At 44.1% G+C, this 22,038-nt stretch overlaps 1 protein-coding gene across 1 annotated transcript in view; it reads right to left on the minus strand.

Moving 5' to 3' along the window:
* dcc (DCC netrin 1 receptor) overlaps positions 1-22,038 on the minus strand; it is a 395,572-nt gene that overhangs the window by 115,858 nt on the left and 257,676 nt on the right. The window contains exons 18-21 of the mRNA XM_045214418.1: positions 19,677-19,784; positions 14,255-14,449; positions 9,623-9,655; positions 56-121 (exon numbers count right to left, since the gene is read on the minus strand). Of these exons, the coding sequence (XP_045070353.1) occupies positions 56-121; positions 9,623-9,655; positions 14,255-14,449; positions 19,677-19,784 (402 nt within the window). The remainder of the gene's footprint in view (positions 1-55; positions 122-9,622; positions 9,656-14,254; positions 14,450-19,676; positions 19,785-22,038) is intronic.

Consider the following 22,038-nt stretch of genomic DNA (forward strand, 5'->3'; position numbering starts at 1 on the left):
AGAGCTAACTCTGGACATGCGGCAGCAATGCATTGTGGGTTGTTGGGGTGCTTACCGTTCAGACTGCTCCTATCAATCAAGTTGTTGTCAGAAGGCCAGTAGCTTCCATCTCCATGGCGACCTGTAAAGCAGAGAGAGGGGAGAATAAATACATGGGAAAATATTTTCAAGAGTTACATATTTTAAGAATGCATTATTTCCTTAGATTCAATTATGAAACATTTTACGAACTGTATCTTGAGCCTAAATGGCAATCCAGGGATTTGAGTCTGTAGAGCAGTAGGCTGTACTGTCAGTCTAACCCATTATACATTCCTAGGTGCCAACCAATCATAGGCAACTGGAAACCATTGTGTTTTAGAGGAGGATAGTAGAATTCAGTGCTTGCCTTGGAGAGTAACTGAGTCTCTTAGGTGAAGCTCTCTCTCTCTCTCTCTCTGTCTCTCTCTCTCTCTCTCTCTCTCCCTCTCTCTCTCTCTCTCTCTCTCTCGCCTCTCTCTCTCTCTCTCTCTCTCTCTCTCTCTCTCTCTCTCTCTCTCTCTCTCTCTCTCTCTCTCTCTCTCTCTCTCTCTCTCTCTCTCTCTCTCTCGCCCTCTCTCTCGCCCTCTCTCTCGCCCTCTCTCTCGCCCTCTCTCCCCCTCCCACTCTCTCTCTCTCTCTCTCTCTCTCTCTCTCTCTCTCTCTCTCTCTCTCTCTCTCTCTCTCTCTCTCTCTCTCTCTCTCTCTCTCTCTCTCTCTCTCTCCGCCTCTCTCTCGCCCTCTCTCTCGCCCTCTCTCTCTCTCTCCCCCTCCCCTCTCTCTCTCTCTCTCTCGCCCCCTCCCACTCACTCACTCACTCACTCTTCTCTGACAGAAATTCTACAAAGGGCTCCCCAGTGACTTCTCAATATCCAATTATCCATCGAAAAAATGTATCCCCCCCCCCCAAGTGTACTATTGGACTGTATTGTAGTGGTCTGTAGTGGTCTGTAGGCAGCACAAAAACAACAGGCTTTCTTCACTTGCCTACTATAGACCGCCTGTGTGTATCATAGAGACAGCCAGGGGCCGGCAGGGGCCAAATTGACTCCTCCAGAGATGCTATGCTTCTGGGACAGTCTATGGATGCATCCCAAATGGCACCCTATTCCCTACACAGTGCCCTACGTTTCACCAGAGTCCCCTGAGTTCTGGTAAAAGTAGTGCACTATGCAGGGAATAGGGCGCCATTTGGTTAGCTGTCTATGACTTGGGGGGGGCATGTTTTGTTGTTGGAGGTTGCTCTGTTGTTTGAGACAGGCTGCGTTTCCTTATTTATTTATTTTTGTAAATGTTGTAGCGGAGGAAGAGCAGAGAGCTTCATAAAAGACATGGCTGGGATAGAATTGATTTTTGAACAACAATGAAATATTGAGGCTGCAATAGTGCTACCTGTCACTCATGTTATCAAAACATATTTCATATCCAGTGCTGAAACAAATATATCTATTTTCTATGATGACTGGCAAATTAAATTCATGATCAGTGATTTGATTGTCACATTTTTGGAAAAGCCCCATGACTCTTAGTGCAAAACAGACCATTAAAAGATTAGAGGAAGAGACTTTGCCTTAATCACCTAAACTACGCTATGAGACTAGGCTTGCTGTGTGTTAGAACCAATGACTGTGCTTGGAACAGGGAATCTTAACACATTCTAGAACATGGACTATAACACATTCTAGAACAGGGACAATAACACATTCTAGAACATGGACTATAACACATTCTAGAACAGGGACTCTTAACACATTCTAGAACAGGGACTCTTAACATATTCTAGAACAGGGACTATAACACATTCTAGAACAGGGACTATAACACATTCTAGAACAGGGACTATAACACATTCTAGAACAGGGACTATAACACATTCTAGAACAGTGACTCTTAACACATTCTAGAACAGGGACTCTTAACACATTCTAGAACAAGGACTATAACACATTCTAGAACAGGGACTCTTAACACATTCTAGAACAGGGACTCAAGACATTCTAGAACATGGACTATGACACATTCTAGAACAGGGACTCTTAACACATTCTAGAACAGGGTCTCAACACATTCTAGAACAGGGACTCTTAACACATTCTAGAACAGGGACTCTTAAAACATTCTAGAACAGGGACTCTTAACACATTCTAGAACAGGGACTATAACACATTCTAGAACAGGGACTCAACACATTCTAGAACAGGGACTATAACACATTCTAGAACAGGGACTCTTAACACATTCTAGAACAAGGACTATAACACATTCTAGAACAGGGACTCTTAACACATTCTAGAACAGGGACTCAAGACATTCTAGAACATGGACTATAACACATTCTAGAACAGGGACTCTTAACACATTCTAGAACAGGGTCTCAACACATTCTAGAACAGGGACTCTTAACACATTCTAGAACAGGGACTCTTAAAACATTCTAGAACAGGGACTCTTAACACATTCTAGAACAGGGACTATAACACATTCTAGAACAGGGACTCAACACATTCTAGAACAGGGACTATAACACATTCTAGAACAGGGACTCTTAACACATTCTAGAACAGGGACTATAACACATTCTAGAACAGGGACTATAACAAATTCTAGAACAGGGACTCAACACATTCTAGAACAGGGACTATAACAGATTCTAGAACAGGGACTATAACACATTCTAGAACAGGGACTATAACACATTCTAGAACATGGACTATAACACATTCTAGAACAGGGACTATAACACATTCTAGAACAGGGACTATAACACATTCTAGAACAGGGACTCTTAACACATTGTAGAACAGGGACTCTTAACACATTCTAGAACAGGGACTATAACACATTCTAGAACAGGGACTCTTAACACATTCTAGAACAGGGACTATAACACACTCTAGAACAGGGACTCTTAACACACTCTAGAACAGGGACTCTTAACACATTCTAGAACAAGGACTATAACACATTCTAGAACAGGGACTCTTAACACATTCTAGAACAGGGACTCAAGACATTCTAGAACATGGACTATAACACATTCTAGAACAAGGACTCTTAACACATTCTAGAACAGGGTCTCAACACATTCTAGAACAGGGACTCTTAACACATTCTAGAACAGGGACTCTTAACACATTCTAGAACAGGGACTCTTAACACATTCTAGAACAGGGACTATAACACATTCTAGAACAGGGACTCAACACATTCTAGAACAGGGACTATAACACATTCTAGAACAGGGACTCTTAACACATTCTAGAACAGGGACTATAACACATTCTAGAACAGGGACTATAACACATTCTGGAACAGGGACTCTTAACACATTCTAGAACAGGGACTATAACACATTCTAGAACAGGGACTATAACACATTCTAGAACAGGGACTATGACACATTCTAGAACAGGGACTATAACACATTCTAGAACAGGGACTATAACACATTCTAGAACAGGGACTATAACACATTCTAAAACAGGGACTCTTAACACATTCTAAAACAGGGACTCTTAACACATTCTAGAACAGGGACTCTTAACACATTCTAGAACAGGGACTCTTAACACATTCTAGAACAGGGACTATAACACACTCTAGAACAGGGACTCTTAACACACTCTAGAACAGGGACTCTTAACACATTCTAGAACAGGGACTCTTAACACATTCTAGAACAGGGACTCTTAACACATTCTAGAACAGGGACTCTTAACACACTCTAGAACAGGGACTCTTAACACATTATAGAACAGGGACTCTTAACACATTCTAGAACAGGGACTCAACACATTCTAGAACATGGACTATAACACATTCTAGAACAGGGACTATAACACATTATAGAACAGGTACTCTTAACACATTCTAGAACAAGGACTCTTAACACATTCTAGAACAGGGACTCTTAACACATTCTAGAACAGGGACTATAACACATTCTAGAACAGGGACTATAACACATTCTAGAACAGGGACTATAACACATTCTAGAACAGGGACTATAACACATTCTAGAACAGGGACTATAACACATTCTAGAACAGGGACTATAACACACTCTAGAACAGGGACTCTTAACACATTCTAGAACAGGGACTCTTAACACATTCTAGAACAGGGACTATAACACATTCTAGAACAGGGACTCTTAACACATTCTAGAAGAGGGACTATAACACATTATAGAACAAGGACTATAACACATTCTAGAACAGGGACTACAACACATTCTAGAACAGGGACTCTTAACACATTCTAGAGCAGGGACTATAACACATTCTAGAACAGGGACTATAACACATTCTAGAACAGGGACTATAACACATTCTAGAACAAGGACTCTTAACACATTCTAGAACAGGGACTATAACACATTCTAGAACAGGGACTCTTAACACATTCTAAAACAGGGACTCTTAACACATTCTAGAACAGGGACTCTTAACACATTCTAGAACAGGGACTCTTAACACATTCTAGAACAGGGACTATAACACACTCTAGAACAGGGACTCTTAACACACTCTAGAACAGGGACTCTTAACACATTCTAGAACAGGGACTCTTAACACATTCTAGAACAGGGACTCTTAACACATTCTAGAACAGGGACTCTTAACACACTCTAGAACAGGGACTCTTAACACATTATAGAACAGGGACTCTTAACACATTCTAGAACAGGGACTCAACACATTCTAGAACATGGACTATAACACATTCTAGAACAGGGACTATAACACATTATAGAACAGGTACTCTTAACACATTCTAGAACAGGGACTCTTAACACATTCTAGAACAGGGACTCTTAACACATTCTAGAACAGGGACTATAACACATTCTAGAACAGGGACTATAACACATTCTAGAACAGGGACTATAACACATTCTAGAACAGGGACTATAACACATTCTAGAACAGGGACTATAACACATTCTAGAACAGGGACTATAACACACTCTAGAACAGGGACTCTTAACACATTTTAGAACAGGGACTCTTAACACATTCTAGAACAGGGACTATAACACATTCTAGAACAGGGACTCTTAACACATTCTAGAAGAGGGACTATAACACATTATAGAACAAGGACTATAACACATTCTAGAACAGGGACTACAACACATTCTAGAACAGGGACTCTTAACACATTCTAGAGCAGGGACTATAACACATTCTAGAACAGGGACTATAACACATTCTAGAACAGGGACTATAACACATTCTAGAACAAGGACTATAACACATTCTAGAACAGGGACTATAACACATTCTAGAACAGGGACTCTTAACACATTCTAAAACAGGGACTATAACACATTCTAGAACAGGGACTATAACACATTCTAGAACAGGGACTATAACACATTCTAGAACAGGGACTATAACACATTCTAGAGCAGGGACTATAACACATTCTAGAACAGGGACTATAACACATTCTAGAACAGGGACTATAACACATTCTAGAACAAGGACTATAACACATTCTAGAACAGGGACTATAACACATTCTAGAACAGGGACTCTTAACACATTCTAAAACAGGGACTATAACACATTCTAGAACAGGGACTATAACACATTCTAGAACAGGGACTATAACACCTCCTAGAACAGGGACTATAACACAGATTCAAATCGATTAATTATCTCACTGATCTATGAACGTCCTGTTTTCCCCCATCAACCCATTACTAACATCCACTGCAGCAGAACGTCTGTCTGTCCCTACAGGGAGCTACGCTATAAGCTGTGAGGAGAGGAGGTATGATTGGAGACAGAGGAGGTATGACAGGAGACAGAGGAGGTATGATAGGGGACAGAGGAGGTATGATTGGAGACAGAGGAGGTATGATAGGGGACATAGGCGGTATGACAGGAGACAGAGGAGGTATGACAGGGGACAGAGGAGGTATGACAGGAGACAGAGGAGGTATGATAGGGGACAGAGGAGGTATGACAGGGGACAGAGGAGGTATGACAGGGGACAGAGGAGGTATGACAGGAGACAGAGGAGGTATGATAGGGGACAGAGGAGGTATGATAGGGGACAGAGGAGGTATGACAGGGGACAGAGGAGGTATGACAGGGGACAGAGGAGGTATGACAGGAGACAGAGGAGGTATGACAGGAGACAGAGGAGGTATGACAGGAGACAGAGGAGGTATGACAGGGGACAGAGGAGGTATGATAGGGGACAGAGGAGGTATGATAGGGGACAGAGGAGGTATGACAGTGGACAGAGGAGGTATGACAGGGGACAGAGGAGGTATGATTGGATACAGAGGAGGTATGACAGGAGACAGAGGAGGTATGATAGGGGACAGAGGAGGTATGACAGGGGACAGAGGAGGTATGATAGGGGACAGAGGAGGTATGACAGGGGACAGAGGAGGTATGACAGGGGACAGAGGAGGTATGACAGGAGACAGAGGAGGTATGACAGGGGACAGAGGAGGTATGACAGGGGACAGAGGAGGTATGACAGGGGACAGAGGAGGTATGACAGGAGACAGAGGAGGTATGATAGGGGACAGAGGAGGTATGACAGGGGACAGAGGAGGTATGACAGGGGACAGAGGAGGTATGACAGGGGACAGAGGAGGTATGACAGGGGACAGAGGAGGTATGGAGGGGTGAAGAAGGGGAAAAGCCAACATCTCTGTTCTGGTGTAACTAGCGAGGTGATCAAAAGACCAGCGGGGCTAGAGGGACCAGGGGAGGCCAGAGAAATGGACTCAACCATCAGCCTCTAGCCCGAGATTCCACCGCTGCCTCCCCTGGCGCCGTTTCACAAGATTTATACCTGTCAGTCTGTGTGTGTGTGTGTGCGTACGTGTGTGTGTGTTTGTGTGTGTGTGTGTGTGTGTGTGTGTGTGTTAGTGCCAAGACCCACAAGGGCTTTCACTCTAGTCAAGAAACAAATTCATCCCCTGAGTACTGGCCCACATAATGTCCACTTCCAACATTTGATATTTATTTCTCTCTGTATTTTCCTTTGTGTTGGGACTTCAGAACGTCTTCAGTTTTTCATGTGTGTTGGGACTTCACAACGTTAAATGCTGTCGTTTGTCAAGGGTAAGTTAACGTACCAGGGCTGCGGTGCGTTGAGTACAATGCCTGAGTCCATTGACCATGTTAACTATGTCAAGGTCTGAGCATTCTCTGCACACTCCACTGGCTTCCAGTCGAAGCTCGCATCCACTACAAGACCATGATACATTCCTACGGAGCAGCAAGAGGAACTGCCCCTCCTTACCTTCAGGCTATGCTCCAAACCATACAACCCCAACCCGAGCACTCCGTTCTGCCACCTCTGGTCTCTCGGCCCTCCCCATCCCTACGGGAGGACAGCTCCCGCTCAGCCCAGTCCAAGCTCTTCTCTGTCCCGGAACCCCAATGGTGGAACCAGCCTTCCCCCTGAAGCTAAGACTGCAGATTCCCCGCCCATCATCCGAACCCCTACCTCTTCAAAGACTATCTTAAATAATCCCACAGTTTAGCCTATAATTCTGTACTAAATCACAGTTGTTGGCACATCATTGCGGATTGTGCACATGTTGTAGGCTACACATTACTACAGTAGCCTATTGGCAAAAAAAAGTGATAAACATGAGAGTGATTTAAATATGATTTAAATATGAAGACAAATATAGGCCTGGCTAACTTATATTGCAGTCACCTCGGTGTTCATTTTTAATCCTTGCTTCGCTTGTTTGTAACATTGTAAACTTTGTGTTTTGTATTCAACTCTGAAGTTATCGGCGGTCACAGAGAGACATAATCATTTTGATTCTGTGTTTAGCGAAGATCTTTCGTGTGTAAAGTGACGCGGGGAGGGCACCGTCTAACGGCGCACTTAGCTGTTCCCAGCGTTTTCAAGTGCAACGTCAGCAACGATGGATTTTTGGGAAACAAGAGATTTAATGACGCTCCAACCGAGGTTCTAATAATGAACTTAGCCTTAAGATGCTTTTGCGTACCAGTTGGCACCCTAGTCTCTATATAGTGCACTACTCTTGACCAGGGCCATAGGACTCTCTATAGGGAATAGGGTTCCATTGAATGGGATGTAGCCTTTGCATTCACACGTGACTTTACTGATTAACCTTAATCTGTAAAAAACAGATGGTTTATGTAATTAAATCTTTCAGAATTAAGATGTCCCTAAATAATCATACACTTCAATGTGACCACTTCATATGCTGACTACAACTCAATCTCTCTTTTTTTTTCTCTCAAAAATAAATGTTTGCACAAAACGTCAATTAAAAGCTGTGTAAGAGCCCTTTGTGTGTGTGAGAGCCCTTTGTGTGTGTGTGTGTGTGTGTGTGTGTGTGTGTGAGAGCCCTTTGTGTGTGTGTGTGTGTGTGTGTGTGTGTGTGTGTGTGTGTGTGTGTGTGTGTGTGTGTGTGTGTGTGTGTGTGTGTGTGTGTGTGTGTGTGAGAGCCCTGTGTGTGTGTGTGTGTGTGTGTGTGTGTGTGTGTGTGTGTGTGTGTGTGTGTGTGTGTGTGTGTGTGTGTGTGTGTGTGTGTGTGTGTGTGTGTGTGTGTGTGTGTGTGTGTGTGTGTGTGTGTGTGTGTGTGAGAGAGAGAGGACCCCTCTCCTCCTCCTCTTAATTAAACCTGCTCTAAAGAGGAACTCTCATTAGTGTCGTAGCAACAAGAAGACAAGACAGTGGCTCCGTCCCAAATGGTACCCTTTTCCCTATACAGGGCTCTGGTCAAAAGTAGTGCACTACATAGGGAATAGGGTGCCATTGGGGATGTAGACACAGTGAAATGACTGCAAGCCTCTTTGTCATTCAACACCCGCCATTATCTTTAAATATAGCAAAGGTGTCCCCCCCACCTCTCCTCTTCCCCCTCACCTTTCTTTTTCGCTGCTAAGACAATTTACCACTCAAAGGGTTCATTTAGAAACCTATTTCCAATTGAGATTTTCTAAAGGGGAATTATCAGCGGTGGAAGAAGTCATTCATGAAAAAAAAGAAAGAGAGGAAGCGTGAGAGAGGCGCTGCCACGTCTGTTTCATGTTTTTAATTTGGCCTTTTTGTTTTGAGAGAGGGGGCGAATTAAAGAGAAAGAGAGAGAGAGATTAGAATTTTCTTTTCATGGTGGGAATGCTTTTGTTAAAACAGCTAGGCCTATAACTGACCTTCATTCCCCTGCTCCTTGAAGATTACCCTTCACCTGCTAGGAAGTGATGTCGGAGGGACAGTAGTAAGGATACACCATTTTAGCTCCTCGCACATCTAGGTGTCCCAACATGGCATTCTAGTCCCCTATATAGCGCACTACTTTTGATGATAGACCATCGGGCCCTGGTCAAAAGTAGTGCACTATATAGGGAATAGGGTGCCTTTTTGGACACCTACTTTTCTGTCTCCAAAGGAATGAAGTACAATTACTAAGATGAATGGTAACTGATAGACACACAGTCATCCCGCTACAGAAACATGTGTGTCTGCATGTATGTGTGTGTGTATGTGTGTGTGTGTGTGTGTGTGTGTCTGTGTGTGTGTGTGTGTGTCTGTTTGTGTATGCGTGTCTGCGTGTCTGTGTGTTATATGTTATGTGGCTGCTTACCTTGATCGTTAGCCATCTTGTCTGGGTGTTCCACTGAAAGAGAGAAAATATAACATTTTAGTGGCGAGGATTGGAGAGAGAGGGGATCTAGATCATGATCGAGAGAGGGAGAGAGAATAATCCAGATGTATCTGAGTGATGCTCCCTGCTCTCTGAACTGATCCCCAGACAGCTGTATCTCAGTGATGCTCTGAACTGATCCCCAGACAGCTGTATCTCAGTGATGCTCTGAACTGATCCCCAGACAGCTGTATCTCAGTGATACTCTGAACTGATCCCCAGACAGCTGTATCTCAGTGACGCTCTGAACTGATATCCAGACAGCTGTATCTCAGTGATGCTCTGAACTGATCCCCAGACAGCTGTATCTCAGTGATGCTCCCTGCTCTCTGAACTGATCCCCAGACAGCTGTATCTCAGTGATGCTCTGAACTGATCCCCAGACAGCTGTATCTGAGTGATACTCTGAACTGATCCCCAGACAGCTGTATCTCAGTGACGCTCTGAACTGATCCCCAGACAGCTGTATCTGAGTGATGCTCTGAACTGATCCCCAGACAGCTGTATCTGAGTGATGCTCTGAACTGATCCCCAGACAGCTGTATCTGAGTGATATTCTGAACTGATCACCAGACAGCTGTATCTCAGTGACGCTCTGAACTGATCCCCAGACAGCTGTATCTCAGTGATGCTCTGAACTGATCCCCAGACAGCTGTATCTCAGTGATGCTCTGAAATGATCCCCAGACAGCTGTATCTCAGTGATGCTCCCTGCTCTCTGAACTGATCCCCAGGCAGCTGTATCTCAGTGATGCTACCTGCTGTCTGAACTGATCCCCAGGGAGCTACAACAGGGAACTATTAGGATCCTCGCCCTGAGCAATGTTTGCTTCTGTCCACATTCACACTGCATCCCAAATGGCACCCTATCTCCTATATAGTGCACTACCCTATCCCCTAAATAGTGCACTACTTTTGACCAGGGCCCATAGGGTTCTGGTTAAAGATAGTGCACTATATCGGTTCCATTTGGGACATAGCCAAGAGACTTGTCCCCTCTCTGAGCCCTGGTTAAAAGTAGTGCACTATATATGGTGCCATTTGGGACTCACCCTTTCTCATTCTCCCCGTTTAATAAACCAATAGTACTGCTATGCCCAGACCACAGTGAGTACTAACACCACTGTCCCTGCTATGCCCAGACCACAGTGAGTACTAACACCACTGTCCCTGCTATGCCCAGACCACAGTGAGTACTAACACCACTGTCCCTGCTATGCCCAGACCACAGTGAGTACTAACACCACTGTCCCTGCTATGCCCAGACCACAGTGAGTACTAACACCACTGTCCCTGCTATGCCCAGACCACAGTGAGTACAAACACCACTGTCCCTGCTATGCCCAGACTACAGTGAGTAGTAGCACCACTGTCCCTGCTATGCCCAGACCACAGTGAGTACTAACACCACTGTCCCTGCTATGCCCAGACCACAGTGAGTACTAACACCACTGTCCCTGCTATGCCCAGACCACAGTGAGTACTAACACCACTGTGCCTGCTATGCCCAGACTACAGTGAGTAGTAGCACCACTGTCCCTGCTATGCCCAGACTACAGTGAGTACTAACACCACTGTCCCTGCTATGCCCAGACCACAGTGAGTACTAACACCACTGTCCCTGCTATGCCCAGACCACAGTGAGTACTAACACCACTGTCCCTGCTATGCCCAGACTACAGTGAGTACTAACACCACTGTCCCTGCTATGCCCAGACCACAGTGAGTACTAACACCACTGTCCCTGCTATGCCCAGACCACAGTGAGTACTAACACCACTGTCCCTGCTATGCCCAGACCACAGTGAGTAGTAGCACCACTGTCCCTGCTATGCCCAGACCACAGTGAGTACTAACACCACTGTCCCTGCTATGCCCAGACCACAGTGAGTACTAACACCACTGTCCCTGCTATGCCCAGACCACAGTGAGTACTAACACCACTGTCCCTGCTATGCCCAGACCACAGTGAGTACTAACACCACTGTCCCTGCTATGCCCAGACCACAGTGAGTACTAACACCACTGTCCCTGCTATGCCCAGACCACAGTGAGTAGTAGCACCACTGTCCCTGCTATGCCCAGACCACAGTGAGTACTAACACCACTGTCCCTGCTATGCCCAGACCACAGTGAGTACTAACACCACTGTCCCTGCTATGCCCAGACCACAGTGAGTACTAACACCACTGTCCCTGCTATGCCCAGACCACAGTGAGTACTAACACCACTGTCCCTGCTCTCTGCTGTTAGCTTCTTATTATCCCAGAACCGTTAAACATTCAATTAGATCTAAGCTCTAAAAATGGAGCCTGAAGACAACAAATCCGTTTTTCATTTCTGTGCCCCTCAATAGGTTCCGAAAGGCTCAAAGCACTGAACAGAATGACATGTATGAATGAAGACGTTTTCTGACAGCTCAACTACAGTATGATTCATATTGAAACTTTGTAACGGACGTTCTCTATCTTTAAAACGTGGACGCTACCATGATTACAGAAAGTGTTTAGAAACATATTCTATTCTTATTTACAGTAAAAGTGACTCCAAAATGACACAATACATTATCTCCCATTCATTTCTATTGGGCACAAAATAATCTGAAACACAACCAAAACAAACAGCAAATGCATCCAACAAAGTTGTAGAGTTACAAGCTTGATGTAGTCATTACATGCTAGGAATATGGGACCAAATACTAAACTTTTCACTACTTTAATATACATATAAGTGAATTTGTCCCAATACTTTTGGTCCACTAAAATGGGGGGACTGTGTACAAAAAGTGCTGTAATTTCTAAACGACTCACCCGATATGGAGGAATATACCCTCCAATGAAAGGGTGAGAGATGAGGAAAGTATGCTAGCTAGTTATCCCGTACCTTTGGTTGTCCTGAACTGGATGGGGTCTGAGAGTCAAGGAAGGTAGGCTGGATGTATGGGTAGGATGGTGAGAAGTTAGCTAACGGGATGATAAGGTAATAATGAGAGGGGAGAAGGTACAGTGAGGGGAAAAAAGTATTTGATCCCCTGCTGATTTTGTACGTTTGCCCACTGACAAAGACATGATCAGTCTATAATTTTAATGGTAGGTTTATTTGAACAGTGAGAGACAGAATAACAACAACAAAAATCAAGAAAAACGCATGTCAAAAATTTTATGAGGGAAATAAGTATTTGACCCCTCTGCAAAACATGACCTATTACTTGGTGGCAAAACCCTTGTTTGCAATCACAGAGGTCAGACGTTTCTTGTAGTTGGCCACCATGTTTGCACACATCTCAGGAGGGATTTTGTCCCACTCCTCTTTGCAGATCTTCTCCAAGTCATTAAGGTTTCAAGCCTGACGTTTGGCAACTCGAACCTTCAGCTCCCTCCACATATTTTCTATGGGATTAAGGTCTGGAGACTGGCTAGGCCACTCCAGGACCTTAATGTGCTGCTTCTTGAGCAGAAAAGCACCCCCAAAGCATAATGTTTCCACTTCCATGTTTGACGGTGGGGATGGTGTTCTTGGGGTCATAGGCAGCATTCCTCCTCCTCCAAACATGGCGAGTTGAGTTGATGGCAAAGAGCTCCATTTTGGTCTCATCTGACCACAACACTTTCACCCAGTTCTCCTCTGAATCATTCAGATGTTCATTGGAAAACTTCAGACGGGCCTGTATATGTGCTTTCTTGAGCAGGGGGACCTTGCGGGTGCTGCAGGATTTCAGTCCTCCACGGCGTAGTGTGTTACCAATTGTTTTCTTGGTGACTATGGTCCCAGCTGCCTTGAGATCATTGACAAGATCCTCCCGTGTAGTTCTGGGCTGATTCCTCACCGTTCTCATGATCATTGCAACTCCACTAGGTGAGATCTTGCATGGAGCCCCAGGCCGAGGGAGATTGACAGTTATTTTGTGTTTCTTCCATTTGCGAATAATCGCACCAACTGTTGTCACCTTCTCACCAAGCTGCTTGGCGATGGTCTTGTAGCCCATTCCAGCCTTGTGTAGGTCTACAATCTTGTCCCTGACATCCTTGGAGAGCTCTTTGGTCTTGGCCATGGTGGAGAGTTTGGAATCTGATTGATTGCTTCTGTGGACAGGTGTCTTTTATACAGGTAACAAACTGAGATTAGGAGCACTCCCTTTAAGAGTGTGCTCCTAATCTCAGCTCGTTACCTGTATAAAAGACACCTGGGAGCCAGACATCTTTCTGATTGAGATGGGGTCAAATACTTTTTTCCCTCACTGTAGCTAATGGGATGTTAAGGTAATGATGAGAGAAGAGAAGGTAGCTAACGGGATGTTAAGGTAAGAATGAGAGGGGAGAAGGTAGTTAATGGATGTTAAGGTAAGAATGAGAGGGGAGAAGGTAGTTAACGGATGTTAAGGTAAGGATGAGAGGGGAGGGAGAAGGTAGCTAACGGATGTTAAGGTAAGAATGAGAGGGGAGAAGGTAGTTAACAGCACTAGATGTAAGGGTGAGAGGGGAGAAGGTAGTTAACAGCACTAGATGTAAGGATGAGAGGGGAGAAGGTAGGCTGAACGTAAATGTAATAAAGGTAACGATAGTCATCCTGTACCTTTGTTAGTCCTGAACTGGATGGGGTCTGAGAGGGGGCCCACTCCCTTGGCGTTCTTAGCCTGGATCCTGAAGTAGTAGACAGTGTCCAGGTTGAGGTCCATCACCTGGTGGGTCAGACGGTCTCCATTGATACTCTCCATAACCCAGTCATCTATAGGCATGTTCTTATCCAGGGTGTAGTACAGAATATACCCTGATAGAGAAACAAAACACAGAGGAAGACTGATTAACCCTAACTATAAACGCATTCATCTATAGGATTAACCCTAACCATAACCCATTAATCTATAGGATTAACCCTAACCATAACCCATTCATCTATAGGATTAACCCTAACCATAACCCATTCATCTATAGGATTAACCCGAACCATAACCCATTCATCTATAGGATTAACCCTAACCATAACCCATTCATCTATAGGATTAACCCTAACCATAACTCAGTCATCTATAGGAGTCTCAAGACAGCACAAACATATCTATTACCAGGCTAGAGTCTTATCCAGTGTGTATAACTGGATGTAGCCTGACAGATCACAAAGACAACACAACACAAAATACATACTCTGAGGAATCATGTAGTCTAGAGACCTCTACATCATAACAGAATCAACAGATACCTGAGCCATGTATTCTACAGACCTGTACATCATAACCTAATCAACAGATACCTGAGTCATGTAGTCTAGAGACCTCTACAGTACATCATAACAGGGCCAGAATCAACAGAAGTATCTTAACAATTAGCTTTATTTTCATTTTTTACAAGTAATCACTAGAGTCATAAACAACTGATATTTGAGAAAGGATGGTAGGAACAATTAGAAAATAATACATGAACATGCTAAAGGTGATGAACAGGGTTAACCCAATACCCTCCAGGTATTCGTATTTGTATTTATTATGGATCCCCATTAGCTGCTGCCAAGGCAGCAGCTACTCTTCCTGGGGTCCAGCACAATTAAGACAGTTCATACAATTTAAAAAACATTACAATACATTCACAGATTTCACAACACACTGTGTGCCCTCAGGCCCCTACTCCACCACTACCACATATCTACAACACAAAATACTTGTGTGTATAGTGCGTATGTTATCGTGTGTGTGTATGCATGTGTCTGCGCCTATGTTTGTGTTGCTTCACAGACTCCGCTGTTCCATAAGGTGTTTTTATCTGTTTTTTAAATCTAATTTTACTACTTGAATCAGTTACCTGATGTGGAATTGAGTTCCATGTAGTCATGGCTCTATGTAGTACTGTGTGCCTCCCATAGTCTGTTTTGGAATTGGGGACTGTGAAGAGACCTCTGGTGGCATGTCTTGTGGGGTATGCATGGGTGACCGAGCTGTGCACCAGTAGCTCAAACAGACAGCTCGGTGCACCCAACATGTCAACACCCCTCATAAACACAAGTAGTGATGAAATCAATCTCCTTCACTTTGAGCCAGGAGAGATATTAGCTCTCTGTGTACATCTAAGGGCCAGCCGTGCTGCCCTGTTCTGAGCCAATTGCAATTTTCCTAAATCCTTTTTTGTGGCACCTGATCACACGACTGAACAGTAGTCCAGGTGTGACAAAACTAGGGCCTGTAGGACCTGCCTTGTTGATAGTGCTGTTAAGAAGGTAGAGCAGCGCTTTATTATGGACATAAGTCTCCCCATCTTAGCTACTGTTGTATCAACATGTTTTGACCATGACAGTTTACAATCCAGGGTTACTCAAAGCAGTTTAGTCACCTCAACTTGCTAAATTTCTAAATTATTTATTACAAGATTTAGTTGAGGTTTAGGAATTAGTGAATGATTTGTCACAAATAAAATGCTTTTAGTTTTATAAATATTTAGGACTAACTTATTCCTTGCCACCCACTCTGAAACTAACTGCAACTCTTTGTTAAGTGTTGCAGTCATTTCAGTCGCTGTAGTAGCTGACATGTATAGTGTTGAGTCATCCGCATACATAGACACTCTAGCTTTACTCAAAGCCAGTGGCGTGTCATTAGTAAAGATTGAAAAAAGTAATGGGCCTAGACAGCTGCCCTGGGGAATTCCTGATTCTACCTGGATTATGTTGCAGAGGCTTCCATTAAAGAACACCCTCTGTGTTCTGTTAGACAGGTAACTCTGTATCCACAATATAGCAGGGGGTGTAAAGCCATAACACATACGTTTTTCCACCAGCAGACTATGATCGATAATGTCAAAAGCCGCACTGAAGCCTAACAAAACAGCCCCCACAATCTATTTATCATCAATTTCTCTCAGCCAATCATCAGTCATTTGTGTAAGTGCTGTGCTTGTTGAATGTCCTTCTCTATAAGCATGCTGAAAGTTTGTTGTCAATTTGTTCACTGTAAAATAACATTGTATCTGGTCAAACACTATTTTTTCCTTTACTATGTTTAGGTAGCAGAATGACTTTTGCTTCCCTCCAAGCCTGGGGGCACACACATTCTAGTAGGCTTAAATCAAAAATATGGCAAATAGGAGTGGCAATATTGTCCGCTATTATCCTCAGTAATTTTCCATCCAAGTTGTCAGACCCCGGTGGCTTGTCATTGTTGATAGACAACAATACTTTTTTCACCTCTTCCACACTCACTTTACGGAATTCAAAATTACAATGCTTGTCTTTCATAATTTGGTCAGATATACTTGGATGTGTAGTGTCAGCAATTGTTGCTGGCATGTCATGCCTAAATTAGCTAATCTTACCAATGAAAAAATAATTAAAGTAGTTGGCAATATCAGTTTTGTGATGATGGTTTTGTGTGTGCCATCTGATTCAATGAATGATGGAGCTGAGTTTGCCTTTTTCCCCAAAATGTCATTTAAGGTGCTCCAAAGCTTTTTACTATCATTCTTTATGTCATTTATCTTTGTTTCATAGTGTAGTTTCTTCTTCTTTTTATTCAGTTTAGTCACATGATTTCTCAATTTGCAATACGTTTGCCAATCGGTTGTGCAGCCAGACTTATTTGCCATTCCTTTTGCCTCATCCCTCTCAACCATACAATTTTTCAATTCCTCATCAATCCACGGGGATTTAACAGCTTTTACAGTCATTTTCTTAATGGGTGCATGCTTATTAGTAAATGGAATAAGCAATTTCATAAATGTGTCAAGTGCAGTGTCTGTTTGCTCCTCATTACACACCATGGACCAACATATATTCTTTACATCAACAACATAGGAATTACTACAAAACTTATTGTATGACCTCTTATACACAATATTAGGCCCAGCCTTTGAAACTTTGGTTTTCCTAGATATGGCTACTATATTGTGATCACTACGTCCAATGGATTTTGATACTGCTTTCAGACAAATCTCTGCAGCATTAGTAAAGATATGATCAATACATGTTGATTATTTAATTACTGTACTGTTTGTAACTACCCCGGGAGGTTGATCGATAACCTGAACCAGGTTGCAGGCACTGGTTACAGTTTGAAGCTTTCTCTTGAGTGGGCAGCCTGATGAAAGCCAATCGATATTTAAAATCACCCAGAAAGTATACCTCTCTATTGATATCACATACATTATCAAGCATTTCACACATGTTATCCAGATACTGACAGTTAGCACTTGGTGGTCTATAGCAGCTTCCCACCAGAATGGGTTTTAGGTGAGGCAGATGAACCTGTAGCCATATTACTTCAACAGTATTTAACATGAGATCCTCTCTAAGCTTTACAGGAATGTGGTTCTGAATTTAAACAGCAACACCTCCACCATTGGCATTTCTATATTTTATTTAAATGTTATAACCTTGTATTGCTACCACTATGTCATCAAAGGTATTATCTAAGTGAGTTTCAGAGATGGTCAGAATATGAACGTCATCTGTTACTAGCAAATTATTGATGTCATGAACCTTGTTTCTTACATTTACATCATTTAGCAGACGATCTTATCCAGAGCGACTTACAAATTGGTGCATTCAACTTAGGATAGCCAGTGGGACAACCACTCTTAAAAAAAAAAACATTTTATGGGGGGGTGGGAGAGGGGGGTAGAAGGATTACTGTTATACTATTCCAGGTATTCCTTAAAGAGGTAGGGTTTCAAGTATGAGGACAGATTGACACTCCGTGTTCCAGAGGACAGATTGACTCTCTGTGTTCCAGAAGACAGATTGACTCTCTGTGTTCCAGAAGACAGATTGACTCTCTGTGTTCCAGAGGACAGATTGACTCTCTGTGTTCCCACATAGTTAGAGTGGGGAGTAGGAAACAAGGAAACAGTATCCAGCTACCACACATAAACGCATGAACAAACAAGCACGCACACAAGCATATTTGCACACGCACACACACACACACACACACACACACACACACACACACACACACACACACACACACACACACACACACACACACACACACACACACACACACACACACACACACACACACACACACACACACACACACATGCACACACACACACAGACACGCATGCACACACACAAACACACACCCTCCTCGGGGAGCACTCTATTGGCCGTAGTCTGACTTCAGTAGTCAACAGGGTCATTACTGGAGATTTATAACATGGAGGAGGAGGAGGAGGAGGAGGAGGAGGAGGAGGAGGAGGAGGGAGGAGAGGAGGAGGAGAGGAGGAGGAGGGGAGGATGGAGGAGGAGGAAGAGGAGGGGAGGATGGAGGAGAGGAGGAGGAGGAGGAGAGGAGAGGAGGAGGAGAGGAGGAGGAGAGGAGGAGGAGGGGAGGAGGAGGGGAGGATGGAGGAGGAGGAAGAGGAGGGGAGGATGGAGGAGAGTAGGTGGAGGAGAGGAGAGAGGAGGAGTGAAGGGGTGAGGAGGAGGAGTAGGGAAGGAGGAGGGTGGAATAAGGAGAGGGAGGAAGGGAGACAGGCTATCCCTGGACCACACAGAGTTGGTCCCACATCTCTTTGTGTTGTCTTCCCAACTCCTTGTCACTCATTATCATGCTAAACAGATCTGGGACCCAGGCTACATTACAGCAATGGGAGAGGAGGTTAGGGGCGTTGTTAGGGGTGTTGTTAGGGGTGTTTTTATGGGCGTTGTTAGGGGTGCTGTTAGGGGCATTGTTAGGGGCATTGTTAAGGGCGTTGTTAGGTGCGTTGTTAGGGGCGTTATTAGGCGTGCTGTTAGGGGCGCTGTTAGGGGTATTGTTAGGGGTGTTGTTAGGGGCGTTGCTAGGGGTGTTGTTAGGGGTGTTGTTAGGGGTGTTGTTAGGTGCGTTGTTAGGGGTGTTGTTAGGGGCGTTGTTAGGGGCGTTGTTAGGGGCATTTTTAGGGGCGTTGTTAGGGGTGTTGTTAGGAGTGTTGTTAGGGGCGTTGTTAGGGGTGTTGTTAGGTACATTGTTAGGGGCACACTCAGGCTAACAAGATAAACGGTCCGAGGCGGGGACGGCAGTTCTTCTTACCCATGATTCGTCCGTTAGCCTCCATGGGGGGTTGCCAGCTGATCAGGATGGCTCTGGGTCTTCCCTCCCTGCTGATCACTGTCAGGTCCTTGGGGGCGGAGCTGGGAGCTGTCAACCAATCAGGTAAAGAGAAAGAAAGGAAACGACAAGGGTCAGCCAATCAGGGGTGGTGAGGAACAGGAAGTAGAGGTCAGGGGTCAGGTTTATAGCACCAACGACATGTGTCCTAATTCTGTCATCATCACACCACCACACACTGCTGTTCATTTGAGCTTTAATTCATTCTGTTATTACAATAAGCTGACGTTAAGCCCGAGGCCCAGCAGAGGCTGCATGCTAAAAACACGCTGCTCTGGAATGTCATGTGTCAATAGGCTCACAAGTTAGACTATTGTTTCTGGAGGTGTTTTTGGAAATCAAGGCTAACATGTGTGCTGGTTCCCATGCAGCATAAACGTATCTGAGACCAGCTCTTGATCTCTCCTGAATACAATGAAATGGAATTAAACATCAAACTCTTTGTTTATAAAGGACTACCACAGGAATTCCAATTCCATAGAACAGTTGAGTTGATTTCATTGAAAGGTTGAATTGCTATATAACTACCTTTGCTCAAAGATCAAACCAATCACATATGTTCCTGTTTCTATTTCCAACACGATTCATATCTTTTGCTTGTTATTTCTGTGTGGGAATAGCAATCAACAACAAACACAAGTTTCAAGAACAGAGTGTGTCCCAAATAGCACCATATTCCCTATATAGTGCACTATTCCCTTTTAGTGCACAATATGCTGTGGTGAAAAGTAGGACACTATCTAGGCAAAAGGGTGCCATTTGGGATAAAGGCCAAACAATGTTAAAAGCAATCACTAGCCAACATAGTCCAAACAGGTATCAGGACTCCTATGTTGTTCTCAGTAATTGTGATAGATTACCTGAGGGAGACTAAGGGGTCAGTGTTTATCTGAGAACATTCCTTCTAATGGAGCCTGCATGGCGACAAAGCTGATTAAAACCTGCTAGTGATCTGGACCAGGTCAGGTAATTAACATGCTGTCCCTTTAACGACCAAACAGAGGCTCTAAGGTTCTAAGCCTACGTTTACAAATATTGGCAAAAGATCTGATTGGTCAGAAGAACATTTAGTGAGAAAGAAACATCTAAATTGGGCTGCCTGTATAAACACAGCCTTAAGTCATGGAACTAGCGTAGGCCTCACACAGACTGTTAATCCTTTAACTGACGTAGAACGCATTTGACACAATGGTTGTGATGCAACTGATATTTTTGTAATACAACATATTTTGTCTGCAAAACAAAATGTGCATGCAACCATTGTCTCCACAAGCTGTTGCAATTATTTTGGTGCAGAACAACGTTCAATTATATCAAAACCGATGTGCCAAATGCGTTGTACATCAGTTTTACAACTTGAGTGTGTATGGGGCCATGCAGCAGGACCTCACCAGTGTATTATACCAGGAGGGAACAACGGTTTCTGTAACGAATTTCCAACATCAAAGTGCCTCGGAGATGACTAAGATTAAGAGTTGACTACAATTGTGCTTTCCATGGCAACATATATACTACAAAGACGTAGCTACAATTGAATGTCAATGTGTTCATTACCAAACAGAGTTCTAAGTTACGTAGCTAGCAGGGCCTTACCAGGGCCTCAGCAGAGTATTATATGGGGACGGAACAATGGTTTCTTTCTGTGAACTATTTACAACATCAAAGGTTTCGACTGAGAGTAGGGAGAGTAGGGAGCAGGAAGTAGAGACAGAGTAGTGGGCAGGAAGTAGAGACAGAGTAGAGAGAGTAGGGAGCAGGAAGTAGAGACAGAGTAGGGAGAGTAGGGAGCAGGAAGTAGAGACAGAGTAGAGAGAGTAGGGAGCAGGAAGTAGAGACAGAGTAGGGAGAGTAGGGAGCAGGAAGTAGAGACAGAGTAGAGAGAGTAGGGAGCAGGAAGTAGAGACAGAGTAGGGAGAGTAGGGAGCAGGAAGTAGAGACAGAGTAGAGAGAGTAGGGAGCAGGAAGTAGAGACAGAGTAGGGAGAGTAGGGAGCAGGAAGTAGAGACAGAGTAGGGAGAGTAGGGAGCAGGAAGTGGAGACAGAGTAGAGAGAGTAGGGAGCAGGAGGTAGAGACAGAGTAGAGAGAGTAGGGAGCAGGAAGTAGAGACAGAGTAGAGAGAGTAGGGAGCAGGAAGTAGAGACAGAGTAGGGCGCAGGAGTTGTAGAGACAGAGTAGAGAGAGTAGGGAGCAGGGAGTAGAGACAGAGTAGGGAGAGTAGGGAGCAGGAAGTAGAGACAGAGTAGAGAGAGTAGGGAGCAGGAAGTAGAGACAGAGTAGGGAGAG

The sequence above is a fragment of the Coregonus clupeaformis genome, unplaced genomic scaffold, assembly GCF_020615455.1.
Source record: "Coregonus clupeaformis isolate EN_2021a unplaced genomic scaffold, ASM2061545v1 scaf0254, whole genome shotgun sequence".
NCBI lineage: Eukaryota > Metazoa > Chordata > Actinopteri > Salmoniformes > Salmonidae > Coregonus > Coregonus clupeaformis.